Source organism: Pagrus major, chromosome 11, assembly GCF_040436345.1.
Source record: "Pagrus major chromosome 11, Pma_NU_1.0".
Classification (NCBI taxonomy): domain Eukaryota; kingdom Metazoa; phylum Chordata; class Actinopteri; order Spariformes; family Sparidae; genus Pagrus; species Pagrus major.
Window position 1 is genome coordinate 28,596,348 of NC_133225.1, and position 21,496 is coordinate 28,617,843.

Consider the following 21,496-nt stretch of genomic DNA (forward strand, 5'->3'; position numbering starts at 1 on the left):
AAGTACCTAATTTATTGTAGATTGTACTTAAGTACAGTACTTGAGTAAATTTTAGTTACATTACATCACTAGCTATTCTTAACTTTTACACTAAGATTGTTATTTTTCCTGCAATGTGTATATTGGTTCCAAATAGTGGTTATAAGTCTCCTTGATTACTAATAATCGGTGTCGGCTGTGAAAAACCATATCAGTTGACCCATTGTATGTGTAGGATCACCATCATCACCTGCATTACAAACAACAATGAGTTCATAACGGGAGGAAATGAACAATCTTGCAGAGTGGTGCACAGAGAACGATCTATTGCTCAACGTCAGCAAAACAAAAAGGAGCTGATTGTTGATTTTAGGAAGAAAAAGAGGCAAAGACACACCCCTGTCTACATCAGTGGAGCTGAGGTGGAGCAGGTGAACTGTTTTGGGTTCCTTTGCATCAACATTACAGAGAACCTGTCATGGTCACCACACATCACCACCCTGTTCAAAAAAGCATAGAAAAGGCTCTTCTGAAGGAAACTTAAATTCCTGTGCCAAGTTTTGGTCAACTTTTACACAAGAGTAATAGACAGCATCCTGACTGGAAACATCACAATCTGGCATGGTTCGTGCACAGCCCAGGGGTCTCATTTATAAACATTGCGTACGCACAAAATGGGGCCTGAAAGAGGCGTACGCCACTTTCCACGCAAAAGTTGTGATCTATAAAAACAAACTTGACGGGAGAATGTGCGCACCTATAAGCAAGCTCTGAACATTTTGGAGGCAAGGGGAACTGGCGACACAAAAGTTGAGGTGGTGGACTGAAGCAGATTGTAGAAATTAAACGTGAGAGGCATTATTCTGTGCATATTAATACATCTCTCAACTGATTTCACTTCATATCAAACATTATTTACAGATCCACGTTATCATAAACAATCAAACTAGCGGTGTCATTTGTAAGAATGAACAGAATATTTTTTGGCGCACACCATTTTCGGCTTTTGGGCGCACGTACACTTTTGGTATGGATCCTACGCAAAGTGTTATAAAAGGGGACCCCAGGACAGGAAGGCCTGCAGTCCTCAGAACATCACTGGTACCCATCTAGATCAACACTGACATCGGTGAAGTGAGATGTCTATACCATGATTTTTTTATTTTTCTCACTTTCTCACTTTCTTTAAACAATCTTGTATTCCATAATGATAATTTACCTTCACAACCCATATTGACTGCAGTGGCCTGGATGTGAATTCAGTGTATTCCCTGCAGCTCCCCTCTTCTTCCTGTGGATAACAAAACAAAAGCATTACACAACAGTTAAATTAACATTAGGTGACTTATTTTTGAGCTGACTTAGAGCAAGAATATAACTTTTGAAATAAAAAATAATATTTTTCCTATAAGAAGTACAACATTCTGTTATTGATATATTGGTCAATATTCATATTCATACATATATGCACAGTATGTGGTTATCAAACACTTGTAACAAAGATATGTAATATTGGCAAGTCATATTACAGTTTTACAAATAACCTTATTGTCCAAAATGACATCAGTGCACTGAAACAGTAAACTTCACATTGGAATTTAATTATTAAAAACTACCCTAAGCCTCTTTTACTGCATTATGTTCTGTAAGAAGATAAAATATGGAATTTAAATGTGCACCATGTGCACAAGATAGCAGAGCATAATTTCCAGCTAGCAGTAAGCTAGTGTTAACTAGCCACAATAAACATTAGCATTCTAGCAAATTAAAGCGTAGCACATTTTTAGGGTGTTTACAGCTGACATTAATTTGCAAATAAGCATTTACGGACAATCTCTACATTTTTTAGCCAATGTAATTTTTTGCTAACATTAACTAGCTTAGCTAAAAGTAGCATATAGCTAACACACAGAAACCCTAGCTCTTCAAACTTCTGCTTCAGTAGAATTCTTGAAGAGGACTTGAAAAACAGTTATTTCATGTGAGGCAGGTGAGGACAAATAGTCTCATACGATATAAGAAGAAGAAGAAGAAGAAGAAGAAGAAGAAGAAGAAGAAGAAGAATAGGCCCTCATACAGTATATATATAACTTACATCATATATAATAGTGTACAGGTGTGATGTGTGAATGGTTTAGAATTTATCTAATTAGTAAGCTAGCATTAACCAGCCACAAAACATGAGGATGGTAGTAGCTAGTAACCAGCTTAACCAGTTTGAGCATGGACTTTTGAAAGCTGTTAAGCCAACTACCAGCTACTACTGGTAACACAGGCTACCAGCACCTAATCGTACCAGCTACCAGCTCCTATTCGTACCAGCTACTACTGGTAACACAGGCTACCAGCACCTAATCGTACCAGCTACCAGCTCCTACACGTACCAGCTACCAGCACCTAATCATACCAGCTACCAGCTCCTATTCATACCAGCTACTACTGGTAACACAGGCTACCAGCACCTAATCGTACCAGCTACCAGCTCCTATTCGTACCAGCTACTACTGGTAACACAGGCTACCAGCACCTAATCGTACCAGCTACCAGCTCCTACACGTACCAGCTACCAGCACCTAATCGTACCAGCTACCAGCTCCTATTCGTACCAGCTACTACTGGTAACACAGGCTACCAGCACCTAATCGTACCAGCTACCAGCTCCTATTCGTACCAGCTACTACTGGTAACACAGGCTACCAGCACCTAATCGTACCAGATATCAGCTCCTATTCATACCTACTTCTGGTAACACAGGCTACCAGCACCTAATCGTACCAGCTACCAGCTCCTATTCTAATCAGCTACTACTGGTAACACAGGCTACCAGCTCCTAATCGTACTAGCTACCAGCTAAGAACTAAGTACTTAAGTACCACTCTTTCATCACCACCTGATCTGTCATCTCAGACCTGAGCAGGTACACCAGCATGGCCAAGCTGGTCCACCATTAACTGTCCAATTACACCAGCAGTACCAACCTGGCTGCTGGCCTTTCAACCAGAAAGTTGGTCGATCAGCTGATCACCAGTTAACTAAACCAGCTTGAGGAAGCTGGCCAACCAGATAAATCCAGCAAGACCAGCTAATGACCAGCTAAGTTTTGAAGCTGGTTCTAGCTGGATTTTACAGCACATTTAAAGTGTTTACTGCTAAATTGCAAATAAACATTCACAGACAGTCTGTAAATGTTTGTATTCTTTTATTAACATAAGCTAAAATTAGATAGTTTTGTAACAGTAGTATTTAGCTTGAACACCCAGTAATCCACCGCTGGCTTAGCTAGCTTTATCATCTCTCAAGTCCTCAACATTAAAATAAAATAAATAGAAATCAGGTTTTAATTACCATCAACCTCCACCTTCTTGTTCATGAGGAGGACTAAAAACAGTTGTTTTATGCTGGGCAGGTGAGGGGAATTCAACATTCTCACAGGTGTATCTGGATGTTCACTCCGCCTCCGCGCGAGGCTGCAGTCAAGTCGGGCTCCGATTGGACAGTTTGACCGTGGGAGGCGGGACCAGCGCGTGTCGAGGTTTTACGACAGTTCTACGCCATTTCCGGCAAAACATATGAACACCAGAGCGAGGAAAACATGAGAGGTCAAAAGTTATGGTCCTGACTTTTAACAGAAACGGAACGTAACACACAGACATGGTAGGTCGGACTCGTTATTTACAAACTGTAACGACGATCTGGAAACGGTCGCGTGATCAGTTATCAGTCGATAAGTCCGACAACGCTCTTTCTGAACGGCTAAGCTAACGTTAGCTTACTCGTGTATGACCCAACACGATGTAACCAAACGTTTGATTTACTGCTGGAAGTCAAAATAAACGGAGGAAGCGTTGATTGCTCAGGCTTCATAAGATGCCACAGCTTGGTCATGAACCATGTGTTTGTAGCCTCAGGACAGCTCATTATTAGTGGTTTTCTGTGTGTTTTCACAATGTTTTTGTGCTCTTCACCTCCTCTGTCTCTCTCTCTCTCTCTCTGCAGGCCAGTTCCATGGTGGCAGTGGGACTGGCTCTGGCAGCAGCTGGATTTGCAGGTCAGTTACTCCTGTGAAAGCTATTACGTTTACTAAGGAAGGACGGGATGTTGCTGTCAGCCTGACACATATGTTAATTGCCCCAATTGAGAATGTGTATATGTGAAACTGAGCTTCAGCTATTCAGTGGTGTGACCAATCACCTTGACACAACTACAAGTTCAAAGTTAAGTGTCAGGCTAATCTCTTCCCATTCAGTGTTTATTCACTTTCACTCATTGTATTAGTTTACATAAACACTTGTGCACTTAAGTTGTTGGTAATTTTTGCTTTGTATATACCCATGTATACACTTATTTTCATCCACGTGTATGTACATAGCAGTCGAAGTTTAACCTGTCTTTGTCAAGCTTTGTTGTCCTATTTGTGTCCATCTCTGTCTTCCTGTACATTTTTATTTGTGCAAGTACACTGAGATCAATTTAAAACCATTGTCAAATTCCCTGGATGTGTACACAAAACACCAGGGACACATATACATTGGGAAATGTATAACACTGGCTTTTTATTGATATGGATAAATAGAGATGATTTTATCAAGTCAAACTGCTTTTCAAATACTAAATGTGAAAGTATTGGTTATACTATATTTTATTGGTATTGGCCGTGAGAGGCAGGTAACATCATGATTTTAATCATTTTTTCAAGGAAAATATAAAATTGTTGTCAGAAATCATCACAATATGATTCTTTGACCATATCATGCAGGTGATATTTTCTTCCCCTCTTCTTTGTCTCCCAGGTCGCTATGCCATGCAGGCCATGAAGCAGATGGAGCCTCAGGTGAAACAGGCCCTTCAGAGTTTCCCCACGACGGTAAGAACAGGTGTTTTTTTGCGAGTAAGGATCAGTTAGCAGACCTGCCACGGTGAGCTGTTAACTGTATATGTTGTTGCAGACTTTTGGAGGAGGGTACTACAGAGGTGGATTTGATCCAAAGATGAACAAGAGAGAGGCGTCCCTGGTTTTAGGTGTCAGGTATGTAAAACACTCACACCAGTAACTCAGCCACCAGCTTTTTTTCCCAGCTCAATTTGCTTATCAGTAGTATTTACACTGATTATTAATAATAATTCACTGTTGTTGTTACTGTTCTTTCAGTCCAACAGCCAACAAGAATAAGATCAGAGAAGCCCATAGAAAATTAATGATCCTGAACCATCCAGACAGAGGTAGGTGAGGCTTTAAATTGAGGCCAAATTCCAGCCTCCTAGAGCAAAAATATAAGGTATACATGTGCAATTTAATCGTGGGCTGTTTGTGTGTGTCACAGGTGGATCTCCCTACCTCGCAGCAAAGATAAATGAAGCAAAGGATTTGATGGACGGCCAGATAAAGAAATAGAAGTGAAGACGCGGATTATGACATACAGTAAATGTGATTCCACACTGATCTCATCTATGACATTGCACTGACCCACTTGAGCGATTACCAGATTTTTCTAACTGATTATCAAATAAAATCACTCTGTAATTAATGGGACTGTCTCTGGTTTATTATGCTGTATTTTAAGTTTACTTTGTTTTCATTTTCTTTGTTTTTCTGAGGGAGTTTTACACAAGATGGGAACTTTTTGCAGCCTTTTGGTGTAACAGCCACCTGTGTGTCAGTGTAATGGTGAGGGGTTTGAGTTCACACAGGTAAAAAAGAAAAAAAGGAATTTTAACCGTATGTTTTCAGGGTTAGGAATATGCTTGAATTTGAATATACTCTTTGAAAAAAAGGTTGGTTTTCAGAATAATCTGCTTTTTCATCTACAATCAGTCATGTAAACCAAAAGTCTGACATTTGAAATCAAACTATCCAGTCATCATACTTGAAAGTACTCTGTTGATCCCTTACTGTGGAAATTAGCATTTAATAATCCTGATCAAAACATATAAAGTTAAGAGCTGGTAAAATAAACAAGGTGACAATATGCATTGATTTCAGTGGGTACAGGCATTCTGTAAACTTTGTTTTATGCTATAGCGTTCATAGTAACACTTTAGATGTGATGATAAAGACTTTGAGTCTGGTTTAGGTACCTTGAAAGTGCCTGAATTTGACTCATGAGATGTTGTATGAACCCTGTACAAATAACAGCAGATGGCAACAGTGCACCATATTTGTACAACTTCTGTCATATTATTTTTCATCAGAGAGACAAACAGTCAGGTTTTAGATCTACATGGAAGATCAAGTTTATTTAAGAACTACCTGCATACAAAACATATTGCACATCAACCAACCAGAACGATCCATTAAAAAAAAAAAACATACTGTAGTTGACCCAACAAAAACACTTGGGATGTGACAACTCTCAGTAGTCCAAATTGTCATTTGTTTTAAAAGAAAACCCTAGGTAACGCATGTTTTAGTGTCAAGAAAAAGGAGAGCTTCTCTTGTTTTTGTTTTTTTCTTTTAAATACTGTACATTTCTTAAATAAATAAACCAAATAAATCTCCTTCCTTAGTGGAACAGTCATGACCAGTTTCCAGCCAGCCAGTCTGTGGAAGAACCATGAAAATGACATCATTGTCACCTGGGCTTGGTTTCCCAGAAACATCTCATCGACAGGGTAGTCTGGTTCTTACAGCTCAAACAGGATCTTTGCAATATGTTAAAGGAGATTTTAACCTCAGACACAGCAAACATGCTTTGAGTCTCTTTTGAAGTAATTGGATTACTCTTATCATATTTGATATTATGAACTACCTGATGTTTAGCAACGAGACGTTTCAAGGAAACCCAGCGCTAATGGCTACATCTCTGTCCAGCAATAAACAGTAACAGGCCAGTTTCCAGACTCAACTACAATCAACTTTTTAACAGAAAAAGTGTATGTTTCAGTGCAAAGAAAACAACTCTTCTATTGTTTTTCTTTTCCAGACACGCTGTAATTACATTTCCTCTCTGACTGAAGTGGTTGCATATTGAAAAACAGAAAGCAGCTATTGTCAAACTCTTCAACAGATACATATATAAAGGATAACTGGACTCATTTTCCCCACAAACATTAAGAATAAACACACCTGATTTTAAAAAGATATGCCTCTGAAATCCTTTCAGTGTTTGCCTTCACCTGCCTGTGGTGCCATAAGGGTATGTGTAGACCAAGGAGACAACTCATCTGGTTCATCTGTGGCAGGCCATGGTCACCAAGTAACACAGAAATAAGTGAAAAGATTTCAGATGGTGTGCAGAGCCAGGCAACAACATGTTGAATCTACTCTCAAGGCACAACAGCTGATCACATGTATGTCAGACATACGTGGGTTTCCAACAAAACCTATCTGCACTGTGGTACTGCTCATGCAGAACATTTAATTTACAAACTACTTCAGATGCACAAAACATCCTGAAAAAGGTTGTGGAAGCATCTTTCTAAGTCCACCAAGTAAAAGGCTGACTTTTTTTCTAAAACCCTGCTATGATATTATTTATATCAATAAAAAAGGAACTGCTGCATTCATACCACAGTATGGGTTTGAGTGGAATCCCTGTCTGCATTTTATAAATACTGCGTTCAGCCCGACCTCTCCCTGAGCTCTCAATGAAGAGTGGACTGAAAAGTACAGTTAAGTAGATGTCTGTGAGTGTGTGTGTGTGTTTTGACTATCTTTGGCAAGCTCATACAGGAAGTACTATTGTACAAAAACGGTAGTAAAATGAATAGTTGGACAGAACACGTGTGTAAAGGGGAGGTTAAGGTTCAGACCTCTAAAATAGCGGAACAGGTTTCAAATATTTGTAAAGTAAAAAAAAGCAACAGTGCTTGTTGTATTTAAATGTTTTGTTCTTAAGGCTGCTCCAGAGACAGGGAGATTCAATCGAGTGCAGCCAAAGAATTTAAAATATTTGAAACCATTTCCTTTGCTCCAGTCTGACTAGGAGAGTCCGTTTACAACGGGTTCCGGGTTAGAGTCCTCTTTGTAGGAGACTTTGGCGGGCCTCTCAGTGGAAGACGTAGGAGCTCTGGTGGCACTGCTGCCCTCACTGTCGCCAGCATTGTTGTTGGAGCCATTGGTGGTGGCTGGGGCGGACGGCGGGCTGTTCTCAGCGATGGCATCTACCTGACCCTGAACAGAAACATAGGACAAACAAATAGTTAACTACTAATGAAATGAAACCAATTCACCATAGGTAGTCATACAACAAACTAGGATTACCACCTCGCTGTTCTTGAGCTATGGCTTTGATTAATGGCCAATTATTAAATGTCATAACTTCAACCTTTTATCCCCTTTTCAATTGTGTTAAATATTATTATTATTATCATCATAAAATTGTTGAGCAATGGCCAAATTTGAAGAAATTCCCTCAAGACTCTTAAGATATCACATTCACGAGAATGGGACATGATGAAGTCACAGTGACCTTTGCCAACAAAATAAGTGGACATTTAGTGCCAAATTTGAAGAAATTCCCTCAAGGCATTCTTGAGATATCACTACATTCAGTGGTAAATAAAATCAAGGTTAAAAATCAAAAGTTTAATAAGTGATCGTCAAGCATCAAGAACTTTAATGGACCTTCTTCTGGATCTGGTGTCTGCCAACAGGACATTTAGGTACTAACCACATCCTTGTTTATCTTGGTGTCCTTGGTGGTCTGTCTGCTCTGAGATTCAGCCCTGGATATGTAGTCAGCCACGGTCACTGTACAAAGAAGACAACAAAGAAAAAAATGGTCACGACATTTTCTGTTTTCTTTAAATAATTCCAGTCGAACAGTTCATCCGTCTGGACCCTGTCTGGTAGTCTGAAAGGAACCTTTTCAGCACTTTCAGACTCTCTTCTTTTTGTGGTGTGCACTTGCCTAACTGGAGTCCTTGTACATGTGACATCCAACACAACATTACAGAAAAGTTAAAGTTAAAGGTAAGTTAAGTTAAAGGTTAAGGCTTACTATGACACACACCACAACCAGAACTGCCGTGAGTGTAATGGACAGCCTGACAACATGAAAACAAACCTAGTAGTGTAGATGTTAGTAAACAAAAAATAAAAAGATGCAGACTTTGCTTTGCACAGCAAACCACTGTTGACAGCCAGTCAACAACCACATCACAGGGCAGACACGCTCACTTACCAAGCAATGAAAGATATTCAAGCAATTTCAACAACTTTTTGGTTTAGTATGTCTTTGGTGGCACACAAACAAACGCCAGGCCTGGTGCATAGTTTTCTAGACAAGCCTTTAGGTGCGCAGTTTAGGAGAGGGGATTCTGGCAGTTGCTATGGTTACCTGGCTGCCTCTCCTCAGGCAGACGGATGCGACGACGTCGACTACGGTTACGACGCTGAGGTTTAGCCTCGGGCTCATCTAGGGGTGTGAGGTTGTCACAAAGAGAGGGATTTGGGGCTTAAAATGCTTTTAAACCAGAGACCTGTCTTTGAACTGCACCTGCACCTTTTACACCTACTCAAAGAAATGTATGATGGACTTTCTGATAAAGACATGCTGCGAAAGCACTGAATGTTTTGTGACAAATGTGTTCTGACAACAATATTTTACCTGTATGCCCTCTTTGTGTGGTGTGTCCAGTAAAATGATTGATCCAGATAAATGAGACTTCCATACCTGTTCCATTTTCACTCAATGAGGCGTTGTCCGACTCGCTCATGCCGTCCATCAGAGTGGCGTCCTCGTCTGTTCTGCGTCGTCGAGATCTTCTTCGTCGGTTGGCAGGCAGGTTGGACTCACTGGCGTCTGTATCGGCTGTCTGGTCTGTCTCTGTGTTTGTCTCCACGGCTCCATAGGCATGGTTGTCCTCATGGTCCCGAGGTCCTGCTGCAGTTTCATACGATTCACAGAAAATAGGTTACAGTTAAGTCAAACTACCATATGGCTTTTATAAGACAAAAATGTTTTTGTGTCCCTCTCTTTATCCCCCCCTCAAGAGGGAATTTTACCAGAGCTGTTGTGGTATCCTCCCCTTCCTCCTCTTCCCCGTCCTCCAGTCCCTCCTCGGCCTCTGCCGGGTCCAAGCCTCCTGCGACCATCTCTTTGTGGGCGCGAGCCTCTCTCCCTCTCCCTTCAAGTCAGTCAGTCGATAAATCAGTCAATCATTCATAAAAAAAAATCTAAATGTTTATAGGCATAATATGCAGGACTTTCCTAAAAAAACTAAAAATAAACAATGTATAGACTCATACAAAAGTAATCTCTCAGGTTATGTTGCTGTCTTCGTTGCTAACAGGCTGTCATAAAGAGCTGCAAGTGTGTGTGTTTGCTAAACTGAGGGCGGCGTGAGCTACACACACACCCTCACAGAGTAGACAGTCAAAGAGTGGACAGGATTAAGTGTGCGCTTTGGCTGCATTCACACAAAATCTAGAGGGTTACGCCAAAGGTGTGGGTGTGTTTATTTGTGCTTTAGAATATAACTGGCATGAAATAAATCAGGAAATAATATTTTATTTCTCTGGTTCCTTGCTTTGTTTTCACCAACGCCACTCCCATTCTTCATTCACTCTCTGAATTGCTCTGCCACCCCTGCTCCCGCTCTCTCTGTCTTGAAGGTTGAGCCGGGGAGGAAGTGGCAAACTTTGAATGGTTCAGTTCAGTTCAGTTCATTATCTACGGCTTTTCCGTGAGGGTCGCGGAGATGTTGCCGCTTTATCGCCCCTTTCAGGGGATTGCGGGTTGCGGGTTACTGGGGCCAAATCCAGTTCACATAGGGCGGAGGCCAGGGTATATCCCTGGATGAGTCGCCAGCTCATCGCAGGGCCCTCTGACGGCAGAGGCTGCCACACAAGGTGCCAACTGCGCGCCAGGAGCAGTTTTGGGGTTCAGTATCTTGCTCAAGGATACTTCGGCATGTTTGAATGGTGTGTTTACTAATAGCAACCGACAAATCCTGCAAGTTATGCCTTTAAACCTAGGCGCGCTCAACGCTATAAAATTCAATAAAAGAGATGCTGTCTTGCGCATGTCATCGACTAAAAACACCAGCTACAGTTTGATAAAAACACAAATTACCTGTCCTGGTCCTCTCCAGCAAGGGACCAGTCACTGAGCTCATCCCTGCGCTCTGAATCTGTCTCAGAGGCATTGGACTGCTCTGAGTTGGTGCCTGGAAACATCAAACAAGAGGACAGAGACGGTCACACAGAAAGGTCCAGACAGATGCAAAAATCTTCTTTTGTCCAGCCAGTTTCATTCAATAACGGTTTTGTTTCTAATTTCTTGTACAATCTTACACAGACAACTTGTAACGCCACAATATCTGGCAGCAAACAAGATCTTTTGTTTTTTTAGTATTTGCTTTTACAAGGTGCCTACCATATCCAGTGCTGTAGCTGTGGCCTCTGCGCCCACGCCCCCGACTATTGTAGGAGCGAGTGATATGTGAAGAGGACGAGGAAGCATTGGCATTGCCATCTCCTCTTTCCCCTCTCTCTCTGTCAGCTGGTCGGTGACCCTGAGTGATCTGACGTAACTGTTCATCAATCTGCATCCTCTCCAGACGAAGCTGCTCAACCTCCTGGAAGGGAAAAAGAAACCAGGGGTAATGGTAAGATTAAAGAGAAACAAAAAAAGACCAAAGGAACAGCAAGTAGCTGAAAACGTGAGATTCTTTCTGTGTTTGTCTGGATGCATATGCATAATCATCATACACACATCTACATCATATCCAGTGTGACTTGTGTTGCTCATTCTGAGTCTTCCTAGGCGGTTTCCCTGTTTAACAGCCACAATCTGCCTAAGCTCTTCCTCTAGCTGCTGGCCCTCCACAAGAAGCTCCTCCATGTCCTATGGACGGACACACATGCACACACACACAGTGCAAAACAAACACAAACAAAGCACCAACACAGCACGCAAACATGCAAACAGCACAGGGTAAACATTGATACATGCAAAGTGCAATTTGTATAGGAAGTGAAACACACAACACAGAACAGCAAAGTGATTATCAATGAAGATTATCATAGGTTTGAAAAATCTGTATGGCTTTCATAATTAACTGTCAACTGAAAAAAAAATAATAACAATCAGGTATTCCTGCCAGGAAGTTGTTTATTAGAGATGGTAATAAACTGCCCGGTAGGGCTGCACAATTAATCACAAAATAATCGAAATCGCTATATGACAAAGTACAATATCCAAATAAAAAGGTAAAATGTGTCACAAAACAGTGTTGTTATTAAATTTTATAGTTCTGCAGAGATGCTGCGGCCTGCAAAGCTTGTTCTCCAAATGTAATAAAACATGTTTGTTTGGCAGAGACCGGGAGAAATGCCACATTATCCTGATTTTACTAGTTTTTCAATGACAATGAAAACTGTGATTCAAAATGTAATCATCCATAATAATCATGAATTATATCGCAATATCTGTCAAAATAATCGCAATATCACTTTTTGACCATATCATGCAGCCCTAATGACCGGCCTATAATTGAAACTACAAGCTACCTAACTGTGACTGATTGAGCTGTTAGCCTCAAAATGGGATAAACTCAAAGACGCTTTCTCTGATACTGATTTGATTTATTTACCACAGAACCTACAATGTGATCAATAAATCAGTCTCCCCCTGTGAGTCTGACAGATCCTGACATTTTTCAGCATTTCATCATAAAAGTGTACAAATCTTTTATGATGTTAGCAGAGGTTTTACTTCCAGTAAGCCTCCACAATAAAGTACTACTGTATGGGGAACCTCGATAAACCTTGTAATCACTGCAACAAACAGAAGTAATAGGGATCGACTGTTTTACATTTTATTCAGGGCCAATACTGATACTGATTATTAGTAATAAAGCAGACTGATAACCAATATATATTTGCAGTAAAAATAAAAATGTAGCATAACCAGAATGGATGTCATTAAATTCCATTTAATCAAGTACTGTATTTAAATACAATGTTGAGGCGCTTGTATTTTGTACTTCTACAAAATTTTGGATTGGTGTGATGCAAGAATAGTTTGGACCTTAATACTAAAGTATATACAAGTAAGTAATGCTGCACGATATGCCAAGGGAAAAACAAAAAACTCACACTGCGATTGTTTGAATAGATATAGCCATTACAAGGAGTCCCAATTTAGTCAGAACATCTAATTAATTTCCATAATTCATTTAATATAAATCAATTACAAAAATGATGGTGTGACTTTTTCTGGGAAATATAATTTGTATGCTGGGGCATCTCAGTAGCATCACAATGCTTTAGTTAAAATGGTATGTTGGCACAATTTACCTTTATCAAAAAACTGCACCTCCTTTGATTTGGATATTGCACTTGTCTTATTTCGATAAGACAGCTGTACAAGTTAGTTTTCTTGCATTTTTTATGTATATAGTTCCCTAAGTTGTTTATTATTCATATTAAATCATTTATAATTACTGATTGTTTTTTAATACTTTCCCATCAGGTATTACTTTATTAGAGTCCATGCCTAGCACAAAATCAAAGTGTTACTGTTTAGATTTTAGCAAAGCTTACAAAGCGTTGTAGACATGCTAGTGGCCACATTAATGCCAGTTAGTATGTATGGAAATTATTCCATCATGTGGTCATTGTTTCACTTCATGCTGCCACCTGAATGAAACACTGTTTAGCCAAGAGACGCATTAGCAGGCTGCCTGAAATGGTGGTAAACTGAAGCTGTGGCATAGAGTGAAAGAATTGGCAAAAACAGGCATCAAAAACAAGGCCCCCCCCCACCCGACTCAACAAACACACACACGCATATTCATAGGCATGCTTACATTGAGGTAGGAGATGTGGTACTCCAGCAAGACCTGGACGTTGCCAATACTCTCCTTAGTACCGACAAAGGTGAATGGGACCATTCCCTGTGTCAACAAAACACAAAAACACAACACACATGTTAGTATGGGACTGATTAAGAAACAAAAGTGTCTACATCATTTGTATGGAGCAAAAAAAATTTAAAATAAACTTGTGACACTATATCAGTACTCTACAGCAGCTTTATCAAAAAGAGTTAAGACGTGGCAGTAGCAGGCTTACTTCCTGTCGGGGCTGCTTGTTGTCATTGTCTCCTTCTATCCTGACTCTCACCACACCGGACTTGTCCACAATCTCCTGGATGACCTTACCGTTCTTACCAATCACTTTGCCTGGAGACAGAGAGCAGGTAAAAGTTGAAATGGCAACTTGTAACAATGAAACAGAGTTGCAAGTCAAACAGACTTAAAAGTCTTTCAATGCATCACAGATGCTGTAATTGTCTGTCATGTGGTACCTTCGTAAACGTTAATCGTAAAAGTTGTGACAATTTCCCTGCATAGACAGTAAATGTATGTGTCTACATACCAACAAGGTTTCTGGGCACCTGAACAGAGTCTTCCAGAAACTCCAGGTAGCCCCTGGCCTTCTTCACTGCCTCTGCTGACTGAAAGACAACACAGGATTGAAGAGAAGATGACTGGTTGCTCTATTTAACACAATGTAGGCAAAAATGTGAACAATGCTCTTTACACGGGAGATTAGAAAACAATCCAGGCACTCCAAAAAAGAAAATATCAAAAAAGGAGGAAGGAAATATTTAAAAGCCTTTATTGTAATAGCTAAATCATTAAAAAAAGGCAACCTGTTTTGACCACGAGGTCTTGGACCCCTGATGAAGACCCAACAGTCAAACCTAATGGTCTTTTTAAAACACAGACAGACAACAGTATGCATCTGTATTTTCTACATACATTTAGGTCAGTCAGCTTCTGAATACAGTCAATTAATCATAAAAGGATGATGTTCAAATCCACTTAAAATAACAACAAACACAACCAAAGTAAAAAAAATTAGAAGAATGCAACATGCACACATACGCAGTCCTTGTTTCAGTATAAACTAAAGATTTCAAATATGTGTACACTGTTTCTCTCAACATTCATCATATGTTCATTTATTTTTTTCCCACATAATGGAAAATATTCAGTCCTCCAGACAAATCCCTACCTCTCCATAAATCCGGAAAGTGCCTGTTTCCTCATCAAGCTCGATAGCAGTGACACCTGCCACTTTTCGTGCTTGCTGGATGTTGCTGCCATGGCTGCCGATGGCCAGGCCCATCAGATCCAGTCTCACCATAAACTCCTCCTGGAAGGATGACACCAGCTGCCTGGAGCTCTACACAAACCCAAGAGCCGAGTTTGATTTATTAGTTAACATTTTCAAGAAGTTCATCTTTTTGTTTTCATTAAATCATTTTACAGCCAAAACTGAAATACATTTAAGTCATAAGTTAGTTGAAAGTGTCAAATATGTTATTCATCTCAAAAGAAAAGTCAAGTACCAATATGACATAACCCTAACCCTAACCCTCTTTCTATTTAACTCCTATTATAAGGGAGTATTGGTGGTATTCATGTAAAAATCCTCAACAAAGTCAATGTAGCCTCTGCAAATATTCTTTCTTACCAACGCCTTCACCTTTACCTTTTCTTCATTCGTCTGAGGTCTAAACATTACACTCTGCACTCAGCAGACAGTATTATTAGTGCAACATGAACTGAAATTATCTTTTTTATTATCTAAATTTTACAGGCTATGTAAAAGCGACACCATAGGCGCTCCTAAAAAGAGTTTGACTTTTGTTTTAGGTAATTTCATATGGCATGGTATATGTTTACTAACTGCCCTTCATGTCAACATGGTGACCATCTGATTTCTAAATTAAGAGGTTACAAAGAGTCCCCCCACTGACATTGCTAAGCTGCCCGTGTGACCTCCCCATCACCACCGTAACTGAACCATGGCGTTCTTGTTACCAACTGACCTCCAGGTGCTTTGTGGCCTCATGGTTGCGTGACATCAGCAACAGCTTGGTCCTGATGCTGCGCAGGTGCATGTCACTCAGCAACGACACACGCTTCACTGTCGCCTCATTGGTGGACTACAAACGCACAAACACACATAGAGGAAATAAAAGAAAGAGTTAACATGTGTTCAGTTGTGTTATCCATTGCACAACATAGTGAGCAGGACAAAGTTGAGACATCTCATGTAGTAGACCAAATGTTATCATAAAAATGTCACCACAGGCCAGTTACCACAATCACTAGTTGGCTGGTCTCAGGGCAGTATGAGATGCGACAGGCTCCGACTGCTTTCTTGAACTCCTTATGGGCATTCTCATTCTGGCACCTGTTTTATGAGAAAAATGACTTTAAACTTCCCTTTGTAAACAAATTCACAAATTTGGAAGGAGATTTGTCTCTCCCTAAGGCTGGTAGTGTAACACTGCTGTACATACGCTTCCTGTAGATCCTGAGGAACGGGGACAGTGCACTTGTGAAAGGAGTTCTTGGTGATGGCCTTGTTAGGGTTGACTGGACGCAGACGGTCAAAGGTCACAATCTCATTGTAAGTGGCGTCGCAGGCAGCATATTCTATCACATAGAACTGAAAAGAAAGACAGGCACAATGTGTAAAATAAAAGCTACAAACATCAACATAAAAAAATGGGCATGTTGATCTAAAGTATTTTCAAAATAGCAGGTTTTAACTAGCGCTTTAATAAAACAACAAAAATAAGGTATTCTAGCCACATTAGCCATATAAAAAAATGTAACAGAACATTTGTAATTTTATTCATTTTTATGTAAATATAAAGAGTATAATACAGAAATGAAGTCTTCATGACAAACTGTACTCACATCTCCCTTCATCATGCGAACTTTAGCCAGCCACCAACCACCAGGCTCCTGATCATTGGCTCTGGAGAAGATCTGACGGGAGAGTAAGACCAAGACAGAGTGAGACATACAGAAACGGATAAAAGAGGAAACCAGGAAAGAAAAAAGTAAAAGTCTTTATGCATGTTTACTGCTTACCTCGACCTCCTCGCCCTCTCCAATGTCCTTCTTCCCTTCAGTGGGCGGTAGCATCCTGACATCACTGAAGGGCACCTGGCGCTCTGGCTGCCAACTGCAAACAAGTAATTTTTCTTCAAAATTTTGAACTTGGCATATTTTATGAAAGCAACTGGAATACAGGAGAAAGAGAGACTCACTTGTTCTCAAAGGCAATGGTGAGAGAGTCATCGTGGATATCTTTGACCAAGCCCTGCGGAACAGAAAGACACACAGATAAGAGTAAACATGTGAGTCTTCAAGCAAGCGCTCTCCTTTCAGTTCTGCTGGTTATCTAGAGTAACAGAGACTTTTGCTAAAGAGTTTTCACATGACTTTTTAATGCTTTTGGGAATCAAACATAAAACTCCTTTCAACCGTATTGTTTTTGGTTTAGCAGCAAGATTGTCAGTGGCAGACATCTTAAAAGCTACGCAAATAAAACCTGTAAGAAAGTGTTTAACCGCTGGAAAGATGGCCCTTGAACAAAACTGGGCAAATATTTTTGAAATTTGTGTTACATCACCAGAGAGACTACAGAAAAGGGGCTGAAGTATTCCCATTTGATCAAAAGGTAAAAAACCTACATCAACTAGAATGCACTGCACCGCACAGGACCGACTAACAATGCTGCGAGCTGGGTGGTGTTTGGTATTTGACTTAGGAGTCGAGTTGTTTTAGCCTCTCTTTTCACAACACAGGAACAATAAAGCGGCCATTTCAGGTTTACAAACTTTCTCTATTGCATGCTAAAATATGTTTCTGATAACATTTTAGGAGAGATATAGGCAGTGTAGTAACAAATTCTTGGTTTATAGTTTATCAGAACTGTCTAGTTTGATGAGCAGTTTGTTGAGATGCCCCTCACTTGATCCGAGAGAGAGAAAGAGAAACAGAGAGAGAGGCAGCTTTCCCTCTCTCTCTTGATCCGACTACACTCTTTGTGTCTGTGGATGCAGGCATAAAAAAAAGGAAGTACAATCTGTTGTTGATACAACAGTCCTAAAATCTGCCAGATGACGCCTTTTGCATCCTTTGGTGGATTTTTGCAAGCAAAACAGTGAGAGGCTCTGGGCGTACGCAAAATCGAGAGAAGTTTACCATCATTCAGTTGCATAAACTACCAATACTGAAGTATTACAAAACTGGTTGAAAACCAGCAAAATTCCTGTTTAAGTATCTTCATAACTATAGTACAGAAATACATAAAAGCCACGATGTCAATTTGTCACAAAGTGACATGAACAATGCTTCCAATGCAGTGTGTGTGAGGAGCTGAAGCGATTAGATGCTCTTTTAGCTATCAATTATTTATCATTTTTCAAACAAATGTACCAAACATTATCTGGTTACAGCTTCTAAAATGTGAGGATTTGTCACGATACTACGTAAATAATACTAAACTCAATTTCTTTGGGTTTTGGACTAACTTGGTCAGACAAAACATATGATTATATCTAAGAAATTATAAAGGGCATATCATACTATTTTATAGAAAAATATTTTAAAATTTTAAATAAAACAAATTGCAAATTAATCAACATTAAAATAAAAACATTACATGCAGCCCTAGCTAACTTCTTTTCCACATCATAAATGAAATTCAGAGATCAGCTGTACATAACCTTATGATTGGCCACAAAGAAACACCTGAACTGAACATTTCCTTGGTGTTCAGGTACTCAAATCTATGGAATTAAAGCCATCTTGTGTGAAGTTAAATAACATTTTAACAGAAACACAGAATCACAAAACCAATTTAACTCTAGACTTCAAGATCCACCAGTAGGCACAGTGACTCATGAAACCAGGGCTGGGTAGACTGAGAGAGCAGTGAGGACAGTATCATATAGTTGTAAAGGAGTCATCTGAGGAATGAGGCCTTGGGGGTGGGGGAAGAAGAAGAAGAAGAAGAAGGAAAGGGGTCCCTGTGGCAGAGGAGACGAGAGAAGGAGAGAGGAAACACACAGACGAGGTTGAAGGAAAGGAGACGGGACTGTTACAGGCAGCAAGTCCAGAAATAGCTTTTAAGTCTACGGTATCAGTGACCCACTGCTGACATGCCAGCTGGTCCAGATTGACAAGGAACAGCTGGCTCACACATACACATAGAAAAAAATAGCTTGGGCATGATGAAGTATCAAATAATAGACAGCCGTTGAGTTGATGCAGAGAGCTGAAAATCACTGTCAGAACTAGCCGTGTTGTCTACAAAATATCACATACGTTAATAAGACATATGGTCACATTATAAGCGATGTAAAACAGCTCTAATAACAGTTACACAACTCCATTAACCGAATAAATCATACAGAGTTAGAATGACGTCCGACCACATTTTACTTGAGCCACATCTTTTGACGTCAACAGTTAGACAACTAGCAAGTTAGCTAACTTTTAGCTTGAGGAAGCTTCAACCGAACCTCAAGTAAAACGAATAAAAGCCTTTATCGGCGATATAGTCCCACTGCCGCGGACATTATCATGTTTGTTCCACTCTGAGTATAAAAAGAGGTTGCTAAAAAGTGACAGTTGGCGACGACTTGCGAGCGATGCTAGCTCAGTATGCTAATGTTGGCTAGCATTGCTAGTACAAGCTAATAGCGAGCAGTTGGTGGGTTCGGAGCGAGTCGGAAACTGTTGCTGTGGACCATGACAGTTTAGCTAAAATACTGTGTCGTGTAGCGTGATATGATGTTTGTTGCTGGATTGATAAGCTGGTATTTACCTTGTAATAAGCCCCGTTGGAGCCACGGACCTCCACCGCCAGTTCTTCCATATTGGACACGCAAAGGATGTTGGGACGACAGGTGCTCCTGAAAGCATCAGCGGTGAAGTTTGCAGAGTGGAGAGGTGACTGCTGCACGGCAGCGGTGTGTTTACTGCTCATTGACTGTTGTACCTCGATGTGTACAAATGTAACTCACTTCAACGTTTAATTATGTTTCCTCACGACGACAGTTAAACAAACTGAAGCTTCATCTTACATCTTATTGTCGTTTTTTGGTTGTCATAGAGCATGTAATACAGGTTAACTCCAACAAACAATCATATTCATCAGTTCACAGCCTGCTAACAGTGATGGAATGTAGATTTACTCTAGTACTGTACTTAAGTACACTTTTAGGCACTTGTAGTTTACTTGAGTATTTCCATTTTCCGTTACTGTATAGCCTACTTCCACCTCACTACATAGAGGCAAATATTTAACTTTACTCCACTAGATTTATCTGATAACTTTAGTTACTAGTTACTTTTCAGACTGAATACTGACTTCAATTACGACAAAAATGCTGAATATCTGATCTAATAATAGACCAAGTGGATAATCAGTCGACACCAAGTATACAGTGTATACATACATGTTAATATATGAATGAATTACTTCTACTTGTATTATTGATACTTAAGTACAGTTAATATCAGATATTTTAAGACATTTACTCAAGTACTATTCTGAAAGGTGACTTTCACTTTTACCAGAGTAATATTTTAACACAGTAGCTTATACAACACTGCCTGCTAGTACCAAATCTGTAACTGACAGGGGTGGACATTTACAAGTATATTTACTTAAGTACAATTTTGTCATACTTGTACTTTACTTGAGTATTTCCATTATCTGCTACTGTATACTTCCACTTCACTACATTTTAGAGGCCAAATTCGACTTTTACTCCTCTATATTTATCTGATAACTTTAGTTACTAGTTACTTTTCAGATTACATGCTGCAGCAATCTGATTTTTAAAAAAAACAAAAAACATTCCAATAATCACAAAAATGCAGAATATCCGATGTAAAAAATCAACTAAGTCGATCATCAGTCGACATCTAGTGTTGGAGCTATTTGTTGTTAGTTTTACAAAGTAAAACACACAATATCTTTTTTATTACTTAAGTATGACTTTTGGGTTCTTTTTACAACACTGCCTGCTACACTAGTATCACACAGTATCTGTATCTGACAGTCGTGGAAAGTAACTAAGTACATTTACTTTTGTTGTACCTATTTACATTTTCTATTTCATATTTCTGATCAACTAAAATGCAGAGGCAAATACACGATGACCCTTACTTTGCAGATTCAGATTAATAAATAAAACTAAAACAAACAAGTGTATGGTGTATTATTATAGACTAAAGGATAAGTTCACCCAAAAATAAAAATTCAGTAATTATCTGGAAAGTCGGGTGAAATTTTGTAGTCCACAAAACATTTTTTGAAGCGTGACAACAAACAAGCATTGCAGCGTTCTCCTAAACAATTTGCGTAAATGGGGACTGGTTTTAAAACATAGAAAGCAACTGAAAAAATGGCTCCATACAGTTCATCCAATCAAAGTCTCCCAAGGCCTAGAAATCCCAAACTAGTAGTTTAGTTTACATTAGTTTTAATGCATTTGAGGAGAATTATCGATCGCAGCCTCACAAGACTGATTTCAACCTATCAGTGCACGTCACGCACTGGACACATAAGAAGACTTAAACAGACAGAGAGGGAGACTGGAATGGGGAGAAAAGGTGTGTTGGTGTCTTGTATCTGCAGAGACCCTGCAGCCCTCTGCCTGGATTCTCTTGTTTTCTCACTTTGTTGCTGCTCAGGAAGCTTGACAAACATTTACCAATGTTGGTATTTGACGTCCTGGGAATG

General features: G+C 39.8%; 2 protein-coding genes across 3 annotated transcripts; one reads left to right on the top strand and one right to left on the bottom strand.

Moving 5' to 3' along the window:
- Positions 1 to 3,521: 3,521 nt before the first annotated feature.
- Positions 3,522 to 5,504, top strand: dnajc19 (DnaJ (Hsp40) homolog, subfamily C, member 19). Its single transcript, XM_073476280.1, has 6 exons — positions 3,522 to 3,633; positions 3,976 to 4,027; positions 4,770 to 4,843; positions 4,926 to 5,005; positions 5,129 to 5,199; positions 5,301 to 5,504. The coding sequence occupies exons 1-6, from the start codon at positions 3,631 to 3,633 to the stop codon at positions 5,369 to 5,371; spliced, it is 351 nt and encodes a 116-aa protein (XP_073332381.1). The 5' UTR covers positions 3,522 to 3,630; the 3' UTR covers positions 5,372 to 5,504.
- Positions 5,505 to 6,180: 676 nt separating this feature from the next.
- fxr1 (FMR1 autosomal homolog 1) lies at positions 6,181 to 19,653 on the bottom strand. Of its 2 annotated transcripts, XM_073476599.1 has the most exons (18): positions 19,571 to 19,653; positions 17,004 to 17,056; positions 16,825 to 16,918; positions 16,648 to 16,719; positions 16,245 to 16,393; positions 16,042 to 16,135; positions 15,768 to 15,884; positions 14,948 to 15,118; positions 14,306 to 14,384; positions 14,000 to 14,109; positions 13,735 to 13,821; positions 11,298 to 11,499; positions 10,995 to 11,088; positions 9,926 to 10,047; positions 9,594 to 9,803; positions 9,258 to 9,335; positions 8,589 to 8,668; positions 6,181 to 8,089 (listed from the first exon to the last, which is right to left on the bottom strand). In XM_073476599.1, the coding sequence occupies exons 1-18, from the start codon at positions 19,619 to 19,621 to the stop codon at positions 7,898 to 7,900; spliced, it is 2,055 nt and encodes a 684-aa protein (XP_073332700.1). In that variant the 5' UTR covers positions 19,622 to 19,653; the 3' UTR covers positions 6,181 to 7,897. The 2 variants fall into 2 exon arrangements, with proteins under 2 accessions (XP_073332700.1, XP_073332699.1); XM_073476598.1 differs by lacking the exon at positions 9,258 to 9,335.
- Positions 19,654 to 21,496: the final 1,843 nt, after the last annotated feature.